Here is a 17,212-nt window from a genome sequence, read left to right on the forward strand (position 1 = left end):
TTTTCTTTGGTACCCAACCAATACTGACCATGTACCTCCTTAGGAACAGTGACTTGGGGTGCTGGGAAACAGCCAGGCATAGGCCCTGTTCTTGTAGGGCACAGAGTCCCATACTTCAACCTCAGCGTACTTGCAAGCAGACACTAGGGGGGTGATAATCACCACCAGCACCTCCTTTTCCTACACTCACCGAGGGTCAGCTGCGGCACATACATTATCCCGGGAGGTGACAGTCACTACGGAAGGAAATTACAGGGACAAGTAGCCCTGGGTTCATACCTCACTCCGCCCCTTGCAAGTCTGTGACTTTAGATAAATCGTTCAGTCTCCACATTCATAAAATGGGGACAATGGCAGCACCTAGGGTTACTGAGAAGATGAAGTGAGCCAATACACAGTAAACACTAAGTTGAATGACCGAGGGCAGGGCCTCATGGACTTTCTGGGTGGCTCAGATTTTCTACTGATTTGCATGACAAGAATGCTCAAAAAATGTTTACTACTATAATTTGTGTCACTGGCTGTTTTATAATTAGGACACTGAAATTGGTAGGAATAGAAGTCACATGCTTAAGGTCACTCAGAAGGGCACCCTCCATGAGACCACTCAGGGCTCTGCAGGCCAACCAGCCCAGCAACAAACAGGCACCACGGTGACGGAGTCAGACACACGACAGGGCACTCATGCACGGATTCTTGGTGCGCTTCTTGAGATCTAAGTTCACCTCCTGGTGCTTTTAACATCAAAGAATAAGCCAGGAAAGGCAACTTCATGGACTAGAGTAAACCCTTCAACAGCTTCCCTGTCCTGGGGCAGCCTGTGCTTCTGAACCCTCATTCCTGCTGAGCACCTTTGCTTCCCTGCAAGTTGAAGATTCCTTTGCTCCACCAAGGCTGAGAAACTGTTCCAGGCAAGACACTGAGGAGACATGACAAAGCTGGATCGTGGTTCAAGGTTGGAGGATGCCACAAAGAACATATCCAGGACAACCAGCATACCTGAGTGTGGACTGCCTATCAGATCATAGTATTTGTTATGGCCTGAATTGGTCTCTCTCCCCCATTCATATGCTGAAGTTCTAACCACCAGGACCTCAGAATGTAATCATATTTGAAGAGAATGTCTCTAAAGAGGTAATTAAGTTAAAATAAGATCTTTAGTGCAGGCCCTAATCTAATCTTACTGGTATCTTTATGAGATGAGAAAATCTGGACTCACACAGAGGAAACACCAAGCCAGGACACAGCGAGAAGATGGCCATCTGCAGGCCAAGGAAAGGGCCTTCAGAAGAACCAAACCTTTAGTCACCTTGATCGGAGACTTCCAGCCTCTAGAACTGTGAGAAAATAAATCTCTGTTGTTTAAGCTACCCAGTCTGTGGTACTTTGTTTTGGCAAGTCTGGGAAACAAATACATGATTCCATCAATGTGAACGTTTCTAGGCCAGGAGTGATGGCTCACGCCTGTAATCCCAGCACTTTGGGAGGCTGAGGCTGGCGGATCATCTGAGATCAGCAGTTCGAGACAAACCTGGCCAACATGGTGAAACCCCGTCTCTACTAAAAATACAAAAATTAACTGGGCATGGTCATGGGCGCCTGTAGTCCCAGCTACTCAGGAGGCTGAGGCAGAAGACTCACTTGAACCCGGGAGGCAGAGGTTGCAGTGAGCCGAGATCGCGCCGCTGCACTCCAGCCTGGGTGACAAGAGCAAGACTCTGTCTCAAAAAAAAAAAAAAGAAGAAAGTTTCTAAAGGTGGAACTCACTCTCTGGTTATGTATGATAATGTTCTTATTCTTAGTTAATTCCTGCTGGAATATTTAAGGGAAAAGGACTGTGATGGCTGCAGCTTACTCCTACCTGAATCAGCAATAATTATGATAATAAGTATAGAGATTAGAGCTAGAGTAAATAAGGCAAATGTTACAATTGGTGAATCTAGGTGAGGGGTAAGGGGGAGTTCACTGTATTCTTCTTGTAACTTTGAAAGTTTGACTTTTTAAAAAAATAGATTCCCTTTCTCGCCTCTGAGGTGGGAGCAGGGAGGGGGCTTTCTGGAACAGGCAGCCCCATCGCAGGATCCAGGACCCAGCACCCACTGAGCCTCCAGACCTAGTACCCAGGGCTTCGCTCACCCACGCTCTCGGGCAAGGGCGGCTGTTTTTCAACTCACAGAGGAAGAATGGAAAGTCCCAGACAGGAAGCAACACAGCAGGAAGCCAGCAGGTTGTGTCTGCTTTCCCCGCTCTTCCCGTCCCACCTGTGCCTCTGTGCAAATATATGGAGTGTGCACAGCAGGCGTTTCATAAAGGCTGAAAGGGAAAGACACCTGTGCAGCTGAAAGAACGTGCTCCGAGGTGCAGCCGCGCAGAGTAGGACCTACTGTGCGACAAGTCAGCAAGGTGCAGGGTGTGCCCGGCCCTCTCGGCCCACCAGAGCCTCCTCTCTTGCGGCAGGAGAGCACAGGATGGGAGGAGGAAGGCCTGAGACTTTTGGCAAAGAGCCCACCATTGCTGGCCCCAGGAGACCTACAAGATGCTTCAGGCTTATAAAGGCAGCTTTCCTTCCCTGAGCCTCCAGGGAGGGGGAAAGTGCCACTCCACCCACAGGCGCAAAGTGGAGGGGCAAGGCCTGAAGAGGGGCAGGGGAGGGACCAGCCAGCACAGCCTGTGGGCCCAGGCAGGCAGCACATCTGGACCTGGCTGCCTCTGGTGCCTGTTACTCATGGTTTCCCAGAGGTCCTGGCTACATCCTCCTCCTCCCAGCAAGGAACCAGTCCCTCAGGATGGGGAGGGTGACACTTCTGGTCCTTCCACCCACACAACGATGCCCACAGTCCTGCCCACGTTGACCCCAACCACATTAGTCATCTCACACCCCCAGCCCTGCACAGGGTGTGTGCCCACCCCCTCCACATTCCCCTCTGGCCCTCACAGCACACAGCCTTTCTCTCCTTCCTGCTGTCTTCACTCCACCTCCACACAACAGCATTCTCCCTAAGTCCCAGACACACCCACCCCTTCCCTTAACCCAGTCCTCACTCGGAGGCCACCATCCTGACTCTGGAAGCAGAGCCCTCAGGCCTCCTCATGCCTCCGCACCTCCACGATCTCTGCTGCCCACACACCTCTGTGTTTCCTCATTGCCCTGCCCACTGCCCCACGGCCCTGAATACTGGAACTGACACTAACATCTTAGTCTGGTGTTCTCACATATGACCTCACTGGGCCCTCACAACCACCCTGGGAGGTGGCAAGGTTCCAAACTAAATCCATCTCCATCACTAACGATGGAGACACCGAGGCTCAGAGAGGTGGAATAACTGGCTGAGGTCACACAGCTACTGAGCTGCAGAGCCATAATTCAAACCCACGACTACCTGCCCTGAGGCCCGTGCTCTGAACGCTCAGCTCCATGATGTCACAAACAGCCCCGGCCAGCCTGGCATGGGGACGACCTTCACCTCCCCAAATCCAAACACGCACACTCCAAGGAAGCTTCCTCACAAGAGCCTCTTCTGAGTCATTCTTCAGAGCATTTTTCTGCTCAGCTTAACTTCCTTCAGTCTAGGATATGACAGTATCTCCCTGCAGCCCAAAGCCTGCTACCGCCCTTTGCTCTGAGCTCTGTCTGGAAGAGTCCCTTAATTGGAGAAGGCATAAGCTTGGGGCTACCCTAGGCTGGAGCCAGTCACTGGCCCAGGTCATTAAAAGCCTCACACTCGGTGGTGAGTAAGCATGAGCTGAAACTCAGTCTTGAAGCTCAGACTGGAAACCTTAGAAAAAACTCGTATTAAAGATGCAGAAACTAAGAACTAGGAAAATCATGACTTCTGGGGCCTGAAATCAGATCCTCTCTTTTCAGGCAGCTGGCTTCCCTCATGGAATCTCAGAGTTTAGGGGGGTTTAGAAACCATGCATCTTCCCCTTAAGGCAGAACTCTGCTCTGTAAAAGCCCTCTTGGGTTGTTCTCCAAACCCAGTTTGAGCAGTCATTGATGATAAAATCATCCTTTTGCCACAGGGCAGCTCTAGTTGCTTCAAACCTAAGTCTTTATAACAATGGAAATTGGCTCTCCTGAAATTTCTATTTATTGAGCCCTGACTGCTCACTGAAGCCAAAGAGCACTGCCACTTTCCTGTCTTTAAATATTTGTTGTTGGCCGCGCACAGTGGCTCATACCTGTAATTCCAGCACTTTGGGAGGCAGAAGTGGGCGGATCACTCAAGGTCAGGAATTCGAGACCAGCCTGGCCAATATGGCGAAACCCCGTCTCTACTGAAAATACAAAAATTAGCCAGGTGTGGTGGTGGGGACCTGTAATCCCAGCTACTCAGGAGGCTGAGGCAGGAGAAACACTTGAACCTGGGAGGCGGAGGTTGGAGTGACCCAAGATTGCACCACTGCACACCAGCCTGGGTGACCGAGCGAGACTCCATCTCAAAAAAAAAAAAAAATTGTTGTTCACTTGCATGGTTTCTCCAAGTTTCCTCCTTCACGCTAATGAGAACCAGTTGGATATCTGTTTGTCTTGCTAAGGTGAAAAGCTAAGAAAAGCCTGGCTCTTTCATCACTATTAAATACTCCACAATCAGGACTTGAGTTCAGGGTGTACCCTCTAAATAAAAGCCTTTGTAAAATAAAGATCAAGCTTACAGACCCTCAAACCACCGGGCAGCAACTGGAACCCAAGGCCTATCATTCAATCCACTGCTTTATCTCTCATGTTCCCAACCAAATTCAAACCAGAATGTGCTAATTTTAATTTGCAACTCAACCCTGCCACCCTCCCGGAGGTGATTTCCCTTACCTTGCTCTATTTTTTTCTTTTCCACAGCACTTACCATCTTCTAACACACTTTACATACGTTACTATCAGAACATACACTCAACTAATCAGGGATCTTTTGTCTCTTTTGCTCACTGACTTATTTCATGCACTTAGAACAGTGCCTGCTTCATATAGTAAATGCTTAGTATCTGTTGAACACATTGCTCCAATAAATACATTTATTGGATACTGACTATAGCTGGGCTGTGAACTGGATCACATTGCTGGATCCCAAATCCACCTGGATATGAATGCTCCCTGAACCCTGAAACAAGCCAACATTTCATCTGGCTCCAGAAAGGAGCTAGGAAACCAACCGAAACCTAGGATGAATCCGTACATTTTCTTAAACAACTGAACTCCCAAGCAAGACTAAGACCTTGGACTCATCTTTGAACTGCATAGAATCTGTATCTCCGGGAGGGTCCTTTTGAGAGGCAGTCTCATCCTACCCTTAAAAGGGCCCAGCAAGACTTGGGCTGCAGTCTCTTTGCAAAGCCACTTACTGCCAGATTCATAGCTGCCACTTTTTCAGCATTCCTTTTGCTAAACAGCACTCAATTAGATCTGCCACAGCACAGGTGGTGGGTATCACTGGGTCCTCTGGCCTCACGGAGCAAGGGTGGGGGCAGCTCATCTGTACCCTGGGACTTCAGTTGAGGAGGAGGGTCCAGAAATGCCCCTGGCCTTCTTGCCCTTTCCTTAGTAGTGTCCAGCATCCCCCCTGGCGGATGGACTGCTTGATGGGCAGATTCAGAGCCACCTCTGAGAGCATGAGAGCTGCAGACGTTGACCCCCGGACTCCTGCAGCAATTCCCAAGGAGCCTCTCCATCATCTGACAGGGACTCCCCATCCAGTGAGTGCAGGTGCATCTGGGTTTGGCTGAACCCAGTCTCTTGCAGAGGGCAAGACTTTGAGACTTTAATATGTGGATTTTGACCAAAGATAAAAGGCTGGTGCAAGAAGTCCTGAGTCTACTATTTTTTTTCCAGCCCAAGGAAGAGAAGAACAATCTCAGCGGAGACTGTTCCAGAGAAAACGTAAGGCATTCCGGAAACGCTGCCCTGCTTTGGAATGGTCTTCCCGAAGAGGGAACCCCAAACAGTCCCCATCAGCCCTTCCCCCCAGCCAATGAGATGTAACAGCAGCTGCAGCAGCAAACATCTACTGCACTCGTACTGTGCCAGGCCCTGTGCAAACCGTGCTGCAGAGACTGACCTGCAACCAATTCCTGTTCCACCTCCTAGCTGTGTAACTTGAGGTGCGCACTGCCCCTCGGAGACTCCACATTCTCATTTGTAAAACGAAAACCAATCTACCTCAAAGGATTGCTGGGAGAATTCAATAAGATTATGCTTTGCCCAGGGCCTGCCACATGGTAACTGCTTAGTAAGAGGTAGTTCTCAAAGTAAGGGATGACGCTGAGAAAAGGAAAACTATTGTTACTTACGGGGTTCTTAAAAGCCCTAGACGCCATTATTTATGCATTTAGGTATTTCCTAAGCGTTTGCTGATACCCGTTTTTCAAATAAACTTTATCCTCACAGTATCTTCGGCGGGGAAGGGGCAGAGGGTAGAGCGACAGACCTCCTGACCAAAGGAGGACAACCAGGCCCGTGAAAGTCCAGGGGGACGGCCAGCCAGCACCGAGGAGGAGCCCCCTGGCTCAAACCCTCCTGCGTGGCTTCAAAACATCAGACGCGCCTCTCCTCGCGGAGAAGCTGGGGGCCATTATTCGTGAGGCGGTCGGCGCTGGGACTCTAATTCAGCACCGCAGGGAAGTGGTCATCTTTTGTTCCTAAAGAAAAAAACGCACGTCAGGGCTCAGAGCCCGAGGAAAGAAAAGTCAGCGCCCGAGACGCGAGACGCCACGCGGATGCTTTCAACGCTAGGTCAGGCCCCGGCAGAAATAAGAGGGGGGCGGCCCCAGTTCTGGAAAAGCCACGAGCCTCCAGTGGGCTCCGAGTGGGGTGCTGGGGCCCAGAGGACCCCCTGGGCGCCGACCGGAGGAGGGGAGAGGGGCGGCGGCGGGCGGGGGTCCCGGGCTCCGCTCACCTGGCCGCAGCGTCTGGCGTACCTGGCGAGGCCAGGCCCTGTCAGCCCGGAGCCGGGCTGGGGTCGCCAATGCTCTGAGAGGCCCGGCCCACAGATGCGGCCGGTGGCGGCCCGGAACTCACCTGCGCTCGCAACCGCGCCACCGCCGCCTGTCAGTCAAGCGCGCCCCCTCCGCTGCGCCGCGCAGGGTTGTGGGGTGGTCTGGCGACGCCCCACCTCCTTCCCTCCGCCGTCCAATCGGAAGAGGCTGACGCCAGGGGCGGGGCCGTGGCCACGCGTGCTGTGCGTGCCGGGGGCGGGGCCAGACGGGTCAGGCGCTCTGACCGCTCTGCGGCGCGCCGGAAGCAGCCTAGGCCGCTGCGCAGAGGCGCGGCGGCTGGACAGTTGGGCGACTGTCAACATGCCGGTCGTCCGGAAGATTTTCCGCCGCCGCCGGGGCGACTCGGAGTCAGAGGAAGATGAGCAGGACTCAGAGGAGGTTCGGTGCGTTTGGGGCGGGGCTCCCATGGGCCTGGTAGAGAGAGACTTGCTTGGGGGACTCACCACCGGCTGGGCGCTTCGTTGAGATTGTTAGCTGAGCCCGGATGGTGGTTCCTTCTGCGGACGCAGAAATTGAGGCTCAAGTGGTGAGGCGGCGGTCCCAAGCCCGCACAATTGGGAGAGATGCCTCCGGGATGCGCAGTGGCTCTGACTCCCGGTGGGTCTAGGCACAAGGTCGTCCTCTGGACCACTGTGCTGGTGGCTCAGCAGCGGGGCTGGGTTGCCCTCGAATGTGCCTTGTTGGCTCTGTTAGCTTTGGATTCCGCGGGGAGTCACTCAGCGTATGCATTGCCCCTTCTTTTTCTTCTTTTTTTTAAAGATTAAAACTGGAAGAGACCAGAGAGGTACAGAACTTAAGGAAGAGGCCCAACGGGGTGAGGTGGGTACCACGGCGGGAGGAGGAGGCGGGGACAACAGACACATCCGCGTCCGGGTCGCTGTCACAAATATCTCCACAGACTTTTCTCTTGAGATACTATACACTTTCCACTGCCCAAATTGGAGAACAGCGTTCTTTGCAAATGTTTAACCAGGACATGCCCTCAGCTGTGCCGTCTTGGGGTGTGCTCCAGAGATACAGAAACAGGTCACTAACTCGCGTTTTTTCTTAAAACCAGTTAATTGTGAAATGCATATCGATCGTTAAGAGTTTGTATAATTTAGAAAAGTATAGTCAAGGCAATAAAAAGCACCCATAATTCTCCATTCCGGAAGTGACCAGTGTTAACATTTTTTTTTCCTTGCAAAGCCACCCGAGAATGCCCTGGTATTAATATTTAATACTCTTTCCAATCTGTTATTTTTCTCTCTCTCTCTTTCTCAGATTGTGAACCACTTTCTATATACTTTTATTCCCTGTTCTTTTCAACTCATTATGACATTGTGGGCATTCACCCATATTGTGGAGTATTTTTCAGAAAACCTTCTTAATGGCTGCGTAATATTCCACCAGATGTGTGTATCGTAATTTGTTAACAAATCCCCTATTTTGGGACATGTAGGTGATTTTGTAAATTTTTACTATCAAATAAGGTTGCAGTGGATATTCTTTTAAATTTATCTTGGCGCGGTGGCTCACACCTGTAATCCCAGCACTTTGGGAGGCTGAGGCGGGCGGATCACGAGGTCAGGAGATTGAGACCATCCTGGCTAACACGGTGAAACCCCGCCTCTACTAAAAATACAAAAAATTAGCGGGGCGTGGTGGCGGGCGCCTGTAGTCCCAGCTGCTCGGGAGGCTGAGGCAGGAGAATGGCGTCAACCCGGGCGGCGGAGCTTGCGAAGTGAGCAGAGATCGCGCCACTGCACTCCAGCCTGGGCAACACAGCGAGACTCTGTCTCAATTTAAAAAAAAAAAAAAAAAAAATTTAGCTGCACTTTCCATGATGAGAGTATCTTAGAAATGAGATTTCCGGGCCAAGAGAATGCCAAATGGCTTTACAGGAGAGTGGGAAAGCGTACCACTTCACCACCAGCCCACCCTTCTTCCAGCATGTACGGTGCTTGTTGAGCCCTGTTTTATGCTTATAGGCTTTTCCAGCCGGCTTGCCTGCCCGCCCCTCAAATCCCACCCTTGCACTAATGTTGCAATCCACATACCTGAGAGGATTCCTTCTCATCTCTGAATTATGCCATTTCTCTCTCTCCCTCTCCTGGTTTTGGTTTTGCTCAGTGCTGTGGCCCTGCTGGTGGGAGAGAAGGTACAAGAGGAGACAACTCTAGTGGTAAGTTATGGGGTCTTACCTGGGTAGCAATGGCAACCCTCCCTGCAGTGCTCTTCCGTGAGTGAGTGAGTGCTTTACAAAAAACAAATTCCACTACCATTTATTTAGATGCTTCCTCTTAACTGTGTTTGCTTTCCACAGGATGATCCCTTTCAGATGAAGACAGGTGGTATGGTGGATATGAAGAAACTGAAGGAAAGGGGCAAAGATAAGTAAGTGCAGGACAGGCTTATATGCAAATTCACCTTTAGCTGCTGCCTGGGTCTAGGTTCCCTCAGAGAGCTGAGGCCTGTAGCAGCAGCATTAGTGGGACATCTTGAAGCAGGTTTTGTGCTTTGCAAAGGGTATGTTATTTAAAAACAAAGAAAGCAGAAAGTCTTTAAAAGTTAACTTAGAGCCAAGCTGGTAGACTCCTTTTGTAAAAGTGTGTTGTAGGCATGATGACTGATGCCTATAATCCCAACACTTTGGGAGGCTGAGGCTAGCTTGAGTCCAGGAGTTTAAGACCAGCCTGGGCAACATAGTGAGACCCCTGTCTCTACAAAAAAAGAAATACATGTACATATATATGTACACACATGTACATGTGTACATGTATATATGTGTGTGTATATATATCTCTGGGTGTGGTGGCATGTGCCCATAGTCCCAGTTACTCAGGAAATTAAAGTGGGAGAATTGCTTGAGTCAGGGAGGTTGAGGCTAGAGTGAGCTGTGATCACACCACTGCACTCCAGCCTGGGTGACAGAGAAAGACCCTGTCTCAAAAAAATAAAATAAGTGAACCCATGGGGAAAGTTTCATATAAAAACAATTAACAAAAATAATACATTCCGGCCAGCTGTGGTGATTCATGCCTGTAATGCCAGCACTTCGGGAGGCTGAGGCAGGCAGATTACCTGAGGTCAGGAGTTCGAGACCAGCCTGACCGATATGGTGAAACACTATCTCTTTTAAAAATACAAAAGTTAGCCTGGCGTTGTGGTGGGCGCCCGTAATCCCAGCTACTCAGGAGGCTGAGGCAGGAGAATTGCTTGAACTCGGGAGGCAGAGGTTGCAGTGAGCTGACATCACGCCACTGTACTCCAGCCTGGGCGACAGAGTGAGACTCCGTGTCAATAAATAAAACATTCAAATAATTCAAAAGTTTAAAAAATAAAAGTACACTGTGTACTTTTGTAACAACTATATAGCATTTATATTGAATTAGGTATTAAAAGTAATCTAGAGATGATTTAAAGCAGATGGTAGTATGTGCCTAGATTAGATGCAGATATTACACTATTTTATGTAAGGGACTTGGTAGTATGTAGATTAGATGCAGATATTACACTATTTTATATAAGGGACTTCACTATCTGCAGATTTCGGTATCCTTGAGGGGCACTAGAACCAATCGCCCATGGATACCTAAGGATAAGTGTATCCACTCAATCCTTGGAGGTATCACTAGCAGCCAACAGTTTGCTTGCATATATTTCTGGAGTTTCTTTCATTTACATATTATACTATAGCATTTTTTTTTTTTGCCAACTGTAAATAGTATATTATAAATGCTTGTGTCTTTGTTTTCTTCTTAGAACATAAAACTCAGCCTCACTGAGTTGTGACTTGAAAGCTCTGCCTCATTGTTCTCTCCCTTCAGGATCAGTGAAGAGGAGGACCTGCACCTGGGGACATCGTTTTCTGCAGAAACCAACAGACGGGATGAGGATGCAGATATGTAAGTGTCAGTCTATTTGGCTGTGAGCAATTGGGGCTGGACCCCAGTCAGAGTCCAAGATATTTAGTCAATAGATGACGTTTCTAGAATTTTCTAGATGTCAAAGTTGGCCCCTCTCTTTCTACCTCCCAGCTTAAGAACTTTGAAAACCTCTTAAAAGGTCTTTTCAGGCTGGGCACGGTGGCTCTCGCCTATAATCCCAGCACTTTGGGAGGCCGAGGCAGGCGGATCACCTGAGGTGGGGAGTTCGAGACCAGACTGACCAACATGGAGAAACCCTGTCCCTAATGAAAATACAAAATTAGCCGGGTTTGGTGGTGGGCACCTGTAATCCCAGCTACTCAGGAGGCTGAGGCAAGAGAATTGCTTGAACCCGGGAGGTGGAGGTTGTAGTAAGCCGAGATCTTGCCATTGCACTCCAGCCTGGGCAACAAGAGTGAAACTCTGTCTCCAAAAACAAAAAATAAAACTTCTTTTCAAAGGTGGTTTCATGACTAGTAATATTTCCCCAAAACATTGCAGGGATAAAACATGGACTTGCCCACTTTTTATTTAGCCAGCAAAGCTATTGGCAAACTATCATCTTTCTGTCTTCAAAGAACCTGTACATCGTAACACCAATAGATTAGTGGGACATAACCTCATAGGTTGGTGCTGCTTTAAGTGGAAAATTTCTAACTTGATGAAAAAACTCAAGTTATTTTGTATTTTTCTTGTTTCTCCATGGACCGTCACTGGTCTGTGGGCCAGCGTTGGGGACCGCTAATTTAGAGGATACCTGGTGTGTTTCCTGCCCCTCCCTGAGGCCTGTGTGTTTCTCACTTCAGGATGAAGTACATTGAGACAGAGCTAAAGAAGAGGAAAGGGATCGTGGAACATGAGGAACAGAAAGTTAAGCCAAAGAATGCAGAGGATTGTCTTTATGAACTTCCCGAAAACATCCGTGTTTCCTCAGCAAAGAAGACCGAGGAAATGCTTTCCAACCAGATGCTGAGTGGCATTCCTGAGGTGGACCTGGGCATCGAGTATGTTTGAGACCCATAGGCAGAAGACACAGTGCTTTCCAGTTAAAAGTTATGGGGGACAGGCCAGGCACGGTGGCTCATGTCTGTAATCCCAGCACTTTGGGAGGCTGAGGTGGGTGGATCACAAGGTCAGGAGTTCAAGACCAGCCTGGCCAAGATGGCGGAACCCTGTCTCTACTAAAAATACAAAAATTAGCCGGGCATGGTGGCAGGCACCTGTAATCCCAGCTACTTGGGAGGCTGAGGCAGGAAATGGCTTGAACCCGGGAGGTGGAGGTTGCGGTGAGCCAAGATCATGCCACTGCACTCCAGTCTGGTGACAGAATGAGACTCTATTTCAAAAGAAAAAAAAATTTATGAGAGACAGGTGTGGTGGCTTACGCCAATAATCCCAGTACTTGGGAGGCCAAGGCAGGAGGATCACGTGAGGCCAGGAGACCAGCCTGAGAAACATAGACTCCTGTCTCTACAAAAAATTTAAAAAACTAGCTGGGCTCTCACTTGAGCTCAGAGTTGAGGCTACAGTGAGCCATGATTGCACCACTGCACACCAGCCTGGGTGACAGAGTAAGACCCTGTCTTTTTTTTTCTAAAAAAAAAAAGGCTAGACATGGTGATTTGTGCCTGTTATCCTAGCTCTCTGGGAGGCAAAGGTGGAAGGATCACTTGAGCCCAGGAGTTCGAGACCAGCCTGGGCAGTGTAGTGAGACCCCATGTTCTTATCTGTGTTCTTAGAATCCTACAAATACAAACGAGATTGTCTCTGGCAGGTTGTTGCTAGAAGTTTTGCTGAAGGCTTGGCCAGAGTAGTAAGGGCCCCTGGCTGCTGAAAGCAAAAGTGGTTCTTTAGGCTCTGTTGACAGCTGTATCAGGCCCTTTATTCTGTTTTCTTCTAGCAGGGGCCATGTTAAAGGCTCACCCACCCCTTCTCCCTATGATCCTTCTTAAAACAAAATATCCACTTTAAAAGGGAATTGTCATGGAAGAAGTGCAATTGTCAGAATAATCTTTTGGTACAGTAGAAAGTTGGGAAGCTTCTAGGCTCTTTTCCGGCCTTACAAACTTTGAGCCTTAAGCATTTTACTTCTCTGAAGCTCAATTTGCTCTTGATCAGAAGAGCAGAGTAACTGTGGTTCTCTGACGGCCGTGAGAGTTCCGTGAGAATGTGACTACAAGTGTGCTTGGTAAACTGGAGAGCTGTGTCCCAGGACACATGATTTTCTTATGTCCTGCTGGGCTGCCAGCCTCACCACTCACATCTGAGTAGTAAGGTGCTATCATCTTCTAAGTGGTGTGGTTTCTTTCTCTCCATAGTGCTAAAATTAAAAATATAATTTCCACGGAGGATGCCAAGGCCCGTCTGCTGGCAGAGCAGCAGAACAAGAAGAAAGACAGCGAGACCTCCTTCGTGCCTACCAACATGGCCGTGAATTACGTGCAGCACAACAGATGTAAGCCCCTCAGGGACAGCGGTCTTGCCCCCTTTCCCTTATTTGAGCTGAGGTCCCTAGGAACCTCATGTTCCGTCTAACGTGTCCCCTGGTCTCTTTGGGTCCAGTTTATCATGAAGAGCTCAATGCACCCATCCGGAGAAACAAAGAAGAGCCCAAGGCCCGGCCCTTGAGAGTAGGCGACACGGAGAAGCCAGAGCCTGAGCGTGAGTGCAACAAAGGCCTCGGGGCTGCCTGGAGTGCTCAGCTCTGGGGGGGCCCATGGAGGCAGGGTGCAGCGGGGGACAGTATGGAGGTTGGCACTGAAGCTGGGGCATCTGGGTTCCAGTCCATGCTCTGGGCCATGACTATGTGCCTTCCCCTTTCTAAGCCTCAGTTTCCTCATGGGAATCCTAATAGAACCTACCTGTTAGGATTGCTCTGAGAATTCAGTATCAAGCATACTATCTCATATTCTCAAGCACAGTAGAGACTCAAGAAGTCAGAAAATTTCAGTAAGGACAAATAAAAGCTACTCATAAGGTTAGCTGAGTGCAGTGCCTCACACTTGTAGTCTCAGCTGCTGGGGAAGCTGGGGCAGAAGGATTGCTTGAGACTGAGAGTTCAAGGCTGCAGTGAGCTATGATTGGACGACTACACTCTAGCCTGTGTGACAGAGTGAGACCACATCTTTTTTTTTTAAAGAAAAGAAAAAGGTATTGGCCAGGCTCGGTGGCCTACGCCTATAATCCCAGCACTTTGGGAGCTAAGGCAGGCAGATCACCTAAGGTCAGGAGTTCAAGACCAGCCTGGCCAACATGGTGAAACCCCGTCTCTACTAAAAATACAAAAATTAGCCAGGCATCGTGGCAGGTGCCTGTAATCCCAGCTTCTCAGGAGGCTGAGGCAAGAGAATCGCTTGAACCCGGGAGTTGGAGGTTGCAGTGAGCTTAGATCATGCCATTACACTCTAGCCTGGGCAACAGGGTGAGACTCCATCTCAAAATAAGAAAAAAAAGACAAATAAGTGTCTACGGAGGCCCTACTATGTTCACTGGGTTAGGCGCTGGGGCTCCTGTGGGGAAGGAAACAGGCAGTTGTCTTTGCCTACCTGGAGTAAAGTCTAGCAGTGGGTTCCAGCATGGCAAACCACCTTTCCTGTTCTTTTCCTTCTCAGGGTCCCCTCCTAACCGCAAGCGTCCTGCTAACGAGAAGGCAACTGATGACTATCATTATGAGAAGTTCAAGAAAATGAATAGGCGGTACTGAGCTGTGCAGAGTGGGATGTAAATAGCGCCTTCCTCTCCCTATATCCCTCCCATGAAACATGGCTTCCTGTCCGGGCATGGTGGCTCAGGCCTGTAATCCCAGCACTTCGGGAGGCTGGGTGGATCACCCAAGGTCAGGAGTTTGAGACCAGCCTGACAAACATGGAGAAACCCTGTCTCTACTAAAAACACAAAAAAGTTAGCCAGGCGTGGTGGCACATGCCTGTAATCCCAGCTACTCGGGAAGCTGAGGCAGGAGAATCAATTGAACCCGAGACGCAGAGGTTGCGGTGAGCCAAGATTGCACCATTGCACTCTAGCCTGGGCAACAAGAGCAAAACTGTCTCAAAAAAAAGAAAAGAAAAATGGCTTCCTGGACAGAGCATGCTCATTTGCTAGCAAACAGTTCCAGAAACAGACCCTATTGGTCCTTCTGCTTACCTGCTGGATTTTTCAGGCACTAAATTTGTAACTTTTTGAAACAAAACAATGTGTAATTTTCCATTTGGGGGCGAACTCTATTGTGAGCATTATTAAATCTTGTTTGTAAATATATTGTCTTTCTCTTAATATTTGCTCTGGGTCAGGAAGAAACTGTTCACGGTGTGATAACACCCTTTAGACTGTGCTTTTATCATTATAGATGCATCCTGTCTTCTGCTTTCACATATCTGGGATGGGGTCAGACATGCATCCTCCATTGATTAGAGTGGGTCCAACTGACAGAAAAATCTAGGATGAGATCAGAAGGATACTGGTGTTTTCTGACTTTTACAAAATTACTTGTTTGTTTTCATTAAAAAGCATAAACTATGTTTCTTATTACTATTAGAATTGAATTATTAAATTTCAAAATGAATCCAGCCATATTTGTATTATGTTTCCTTATACCAACATCAGGTAATGTTTTCAAAGCCCATGGTTTGGGTAGCTTAAATGTAAAATTGAATTACTGAGATGGATTTTCTCATTTATTTCAAATGTCATAGACATGCTGCAACCTGCTAACTGTCAAGTACCTTCTTACCTGTGCCCTCATTTTTCCTGAGGCACCCACATGGGTCCGGAAGAGGAAAGAGCAGATTGGCTGACTTACGGGCGGAGTTACAGCAGGTATTGTGGTTATGGTGGTTTGGCCCAGGAGTCACATCTGAGCCCAGCTCACAGCTTACTAATTGTGTCCTTGGACAGATCCTTTTCACTCTTAGCCTCAGTTTTCTCATCTGTAAAGTGGAGATTTTTTTTTTCCTCCTCCACTTGAATGTGGTCAGTGAAGGCAGGAACCATGTATGCCTAATTTTTAAATTTGAAACCCCAGGGCATAGCCCACAATCTGACACATAGGCAGCCCTCAAAACTGTGAATGATCCCTATGCACAAAAGTATTATTTGAAATCCAATATGAAAAAGTTGAACCTTAAAAAATATTTTCAGGATATTTCAACTAGCATTTAACAGGTCCCAACAATGTACAGGGGTAACCCAAGATGAATACTAAAGGCCTAGCACATCTGGCACACAACAACGCAACACGTGTTTATGGGATGAACAGGCAAATAAGTGGATGATCAACAGTTCTCACTTGCCAGAGTTCCCTTTGCTGGAAAATGAGTAATCTTTTACCCAGCTTAAAAGTAGCCGCCAGATGGAGGGAGCCAGGTCTCTCACTGTTGGGGTGGGAATTCACAGATAAGCAAGGGGAGGAGGCTCCAGTGATCCATGTAATGGATTAGAGTTGGAGATGTCAGCATGAGCTCATGTTTAGCTTAATGTAAGTACAGATGTTTACCTATAAATATTTATAGATATGTGTGTGTTTAATAGTATATACACACATTTTTTTTGTTCTGCTGAGACTGCCTGAAAGAAATGACATCTCAGCAAGAAGCACACCTAGCACCCAGACCTTGGTTTCTTTTTTTTTTTTTTGAGATGGAATCTCGCTCTGTCACCCAGGCTGGAGTGCAGTGGCATGATCTCGGCTCACTGCAACCTCCACCTCCTGAGTTCAAGGAATTCTCCTGTTTCAGCCTCCTGTGTAACTGGGACTACAGGCACACGCCACCATGCCCAGCTAATTATTTTGTATTTTCAGTAGAGATGGGGTTTCACCATATTGGTCAGGCTGGTCCCAAACTCCTGACCTCAGGTGATCCACCTGCCTCAGCCTCCCAAAGTGCTGGATTACAGGCACGAGCCACCATGCCCAGCCAGTTTGTAATGCCATTCTACAATGAAAGGAATCAGGGTTCCTCGTAGAAATAGAATTCTAGGACTGGGGCAGGAAATATACAAGATGAGCCTGGAGCATCCTGTAGTGGCAGAAAGGAAAGAAGCACTCAAACCCAAATAAACTGGTATACACTGGGTGTAGGTCAAAGGAGCACAAAGAACCACTTAAATTCCCCGTGGCCAAAATGAGAACAATTTGAGGAAAAAAAAAAAAAAATTAGTACTATATTATAACACAAAGGATAAAATAACAATGGTCCATACTGATATAAATGATTGAATACATGGGGGAGAAAAAACAAATCTCCCATGCAGAGTTCCAGATAATCTCTGCAGATACTCTGCCCCCAAGGAGGTGGAGCAAAATCCCCAACTCCTTAATG

The 17,212-nt window shown here is 48.4% G+C and overlaps 2 protein-coding genes across 3 annotated transcripts in view; one reads left to right on the forward strand and one right to left on the reverse strand.

Annotated features, from left to right (window-relative positions):
* Positions 1–7,092, reverse strand: part of USP20 (ubiquitin specific peptidase 20) — a 46,810-nt gene extending 39,718 nt beyond the window's left edge. Inside the window, exon 1 of one of the 2 annotated variants that reach the window (XM_025359211.1) lies at positions 7,010–7,092. The gene's annotated coding sequence lies outside the window, so the exon portion shown is untranslated. Of the gene's footprint in view, positions 1–6,909 lie in introns of both variants that reach the window. The other variant, XM_025359212.1, reaches the window with a different exon arrangement.
* Positions 536–15,460, forward strand: C15H9orf78 (chromosome 15 C9orf78 homolog). Its single transcript, XM_025359213.1, has 10 exons — positions 536–561; positions 7,233–7,370; positions 7,747–7,806; positions 9,100–9,151; positions 9,293–9,363; positions 10,797–10,874; positions 11,702–11,899; positions 13,214–13,350; positions 13,458–13,556; positions 14,507–15,460. Exons 2-10 carry the CDS (start codon positions 7,288–7,290, stop codon positions 14,596–14,598), a joined length of 870 nt encoding a protein of 289 aa, XP_025214998.1. The 5' UTR covers positions 536–561; positions 7,233–7,287; the 3' UTR covers positions 14,599–15,460.
* Positions 15,461–17,212: the final 1,752 nt, after the last annotated feature.

Source organism: Theropithecus gelada, chromosome 15 (assembly GCF_003255815.1).
Source record: "Theropithecus gelada isolate Dixy chromosome 15, Tgel_1.0, whole genome shotgun sequence".
NCBI classification, from domain to species: domain Eukaryota; kingdom Metazoa; phylum Chordata; class Mammalia; order Primates; family Cercopithecidae; genus Theropithecus; species Theropithecus gelada.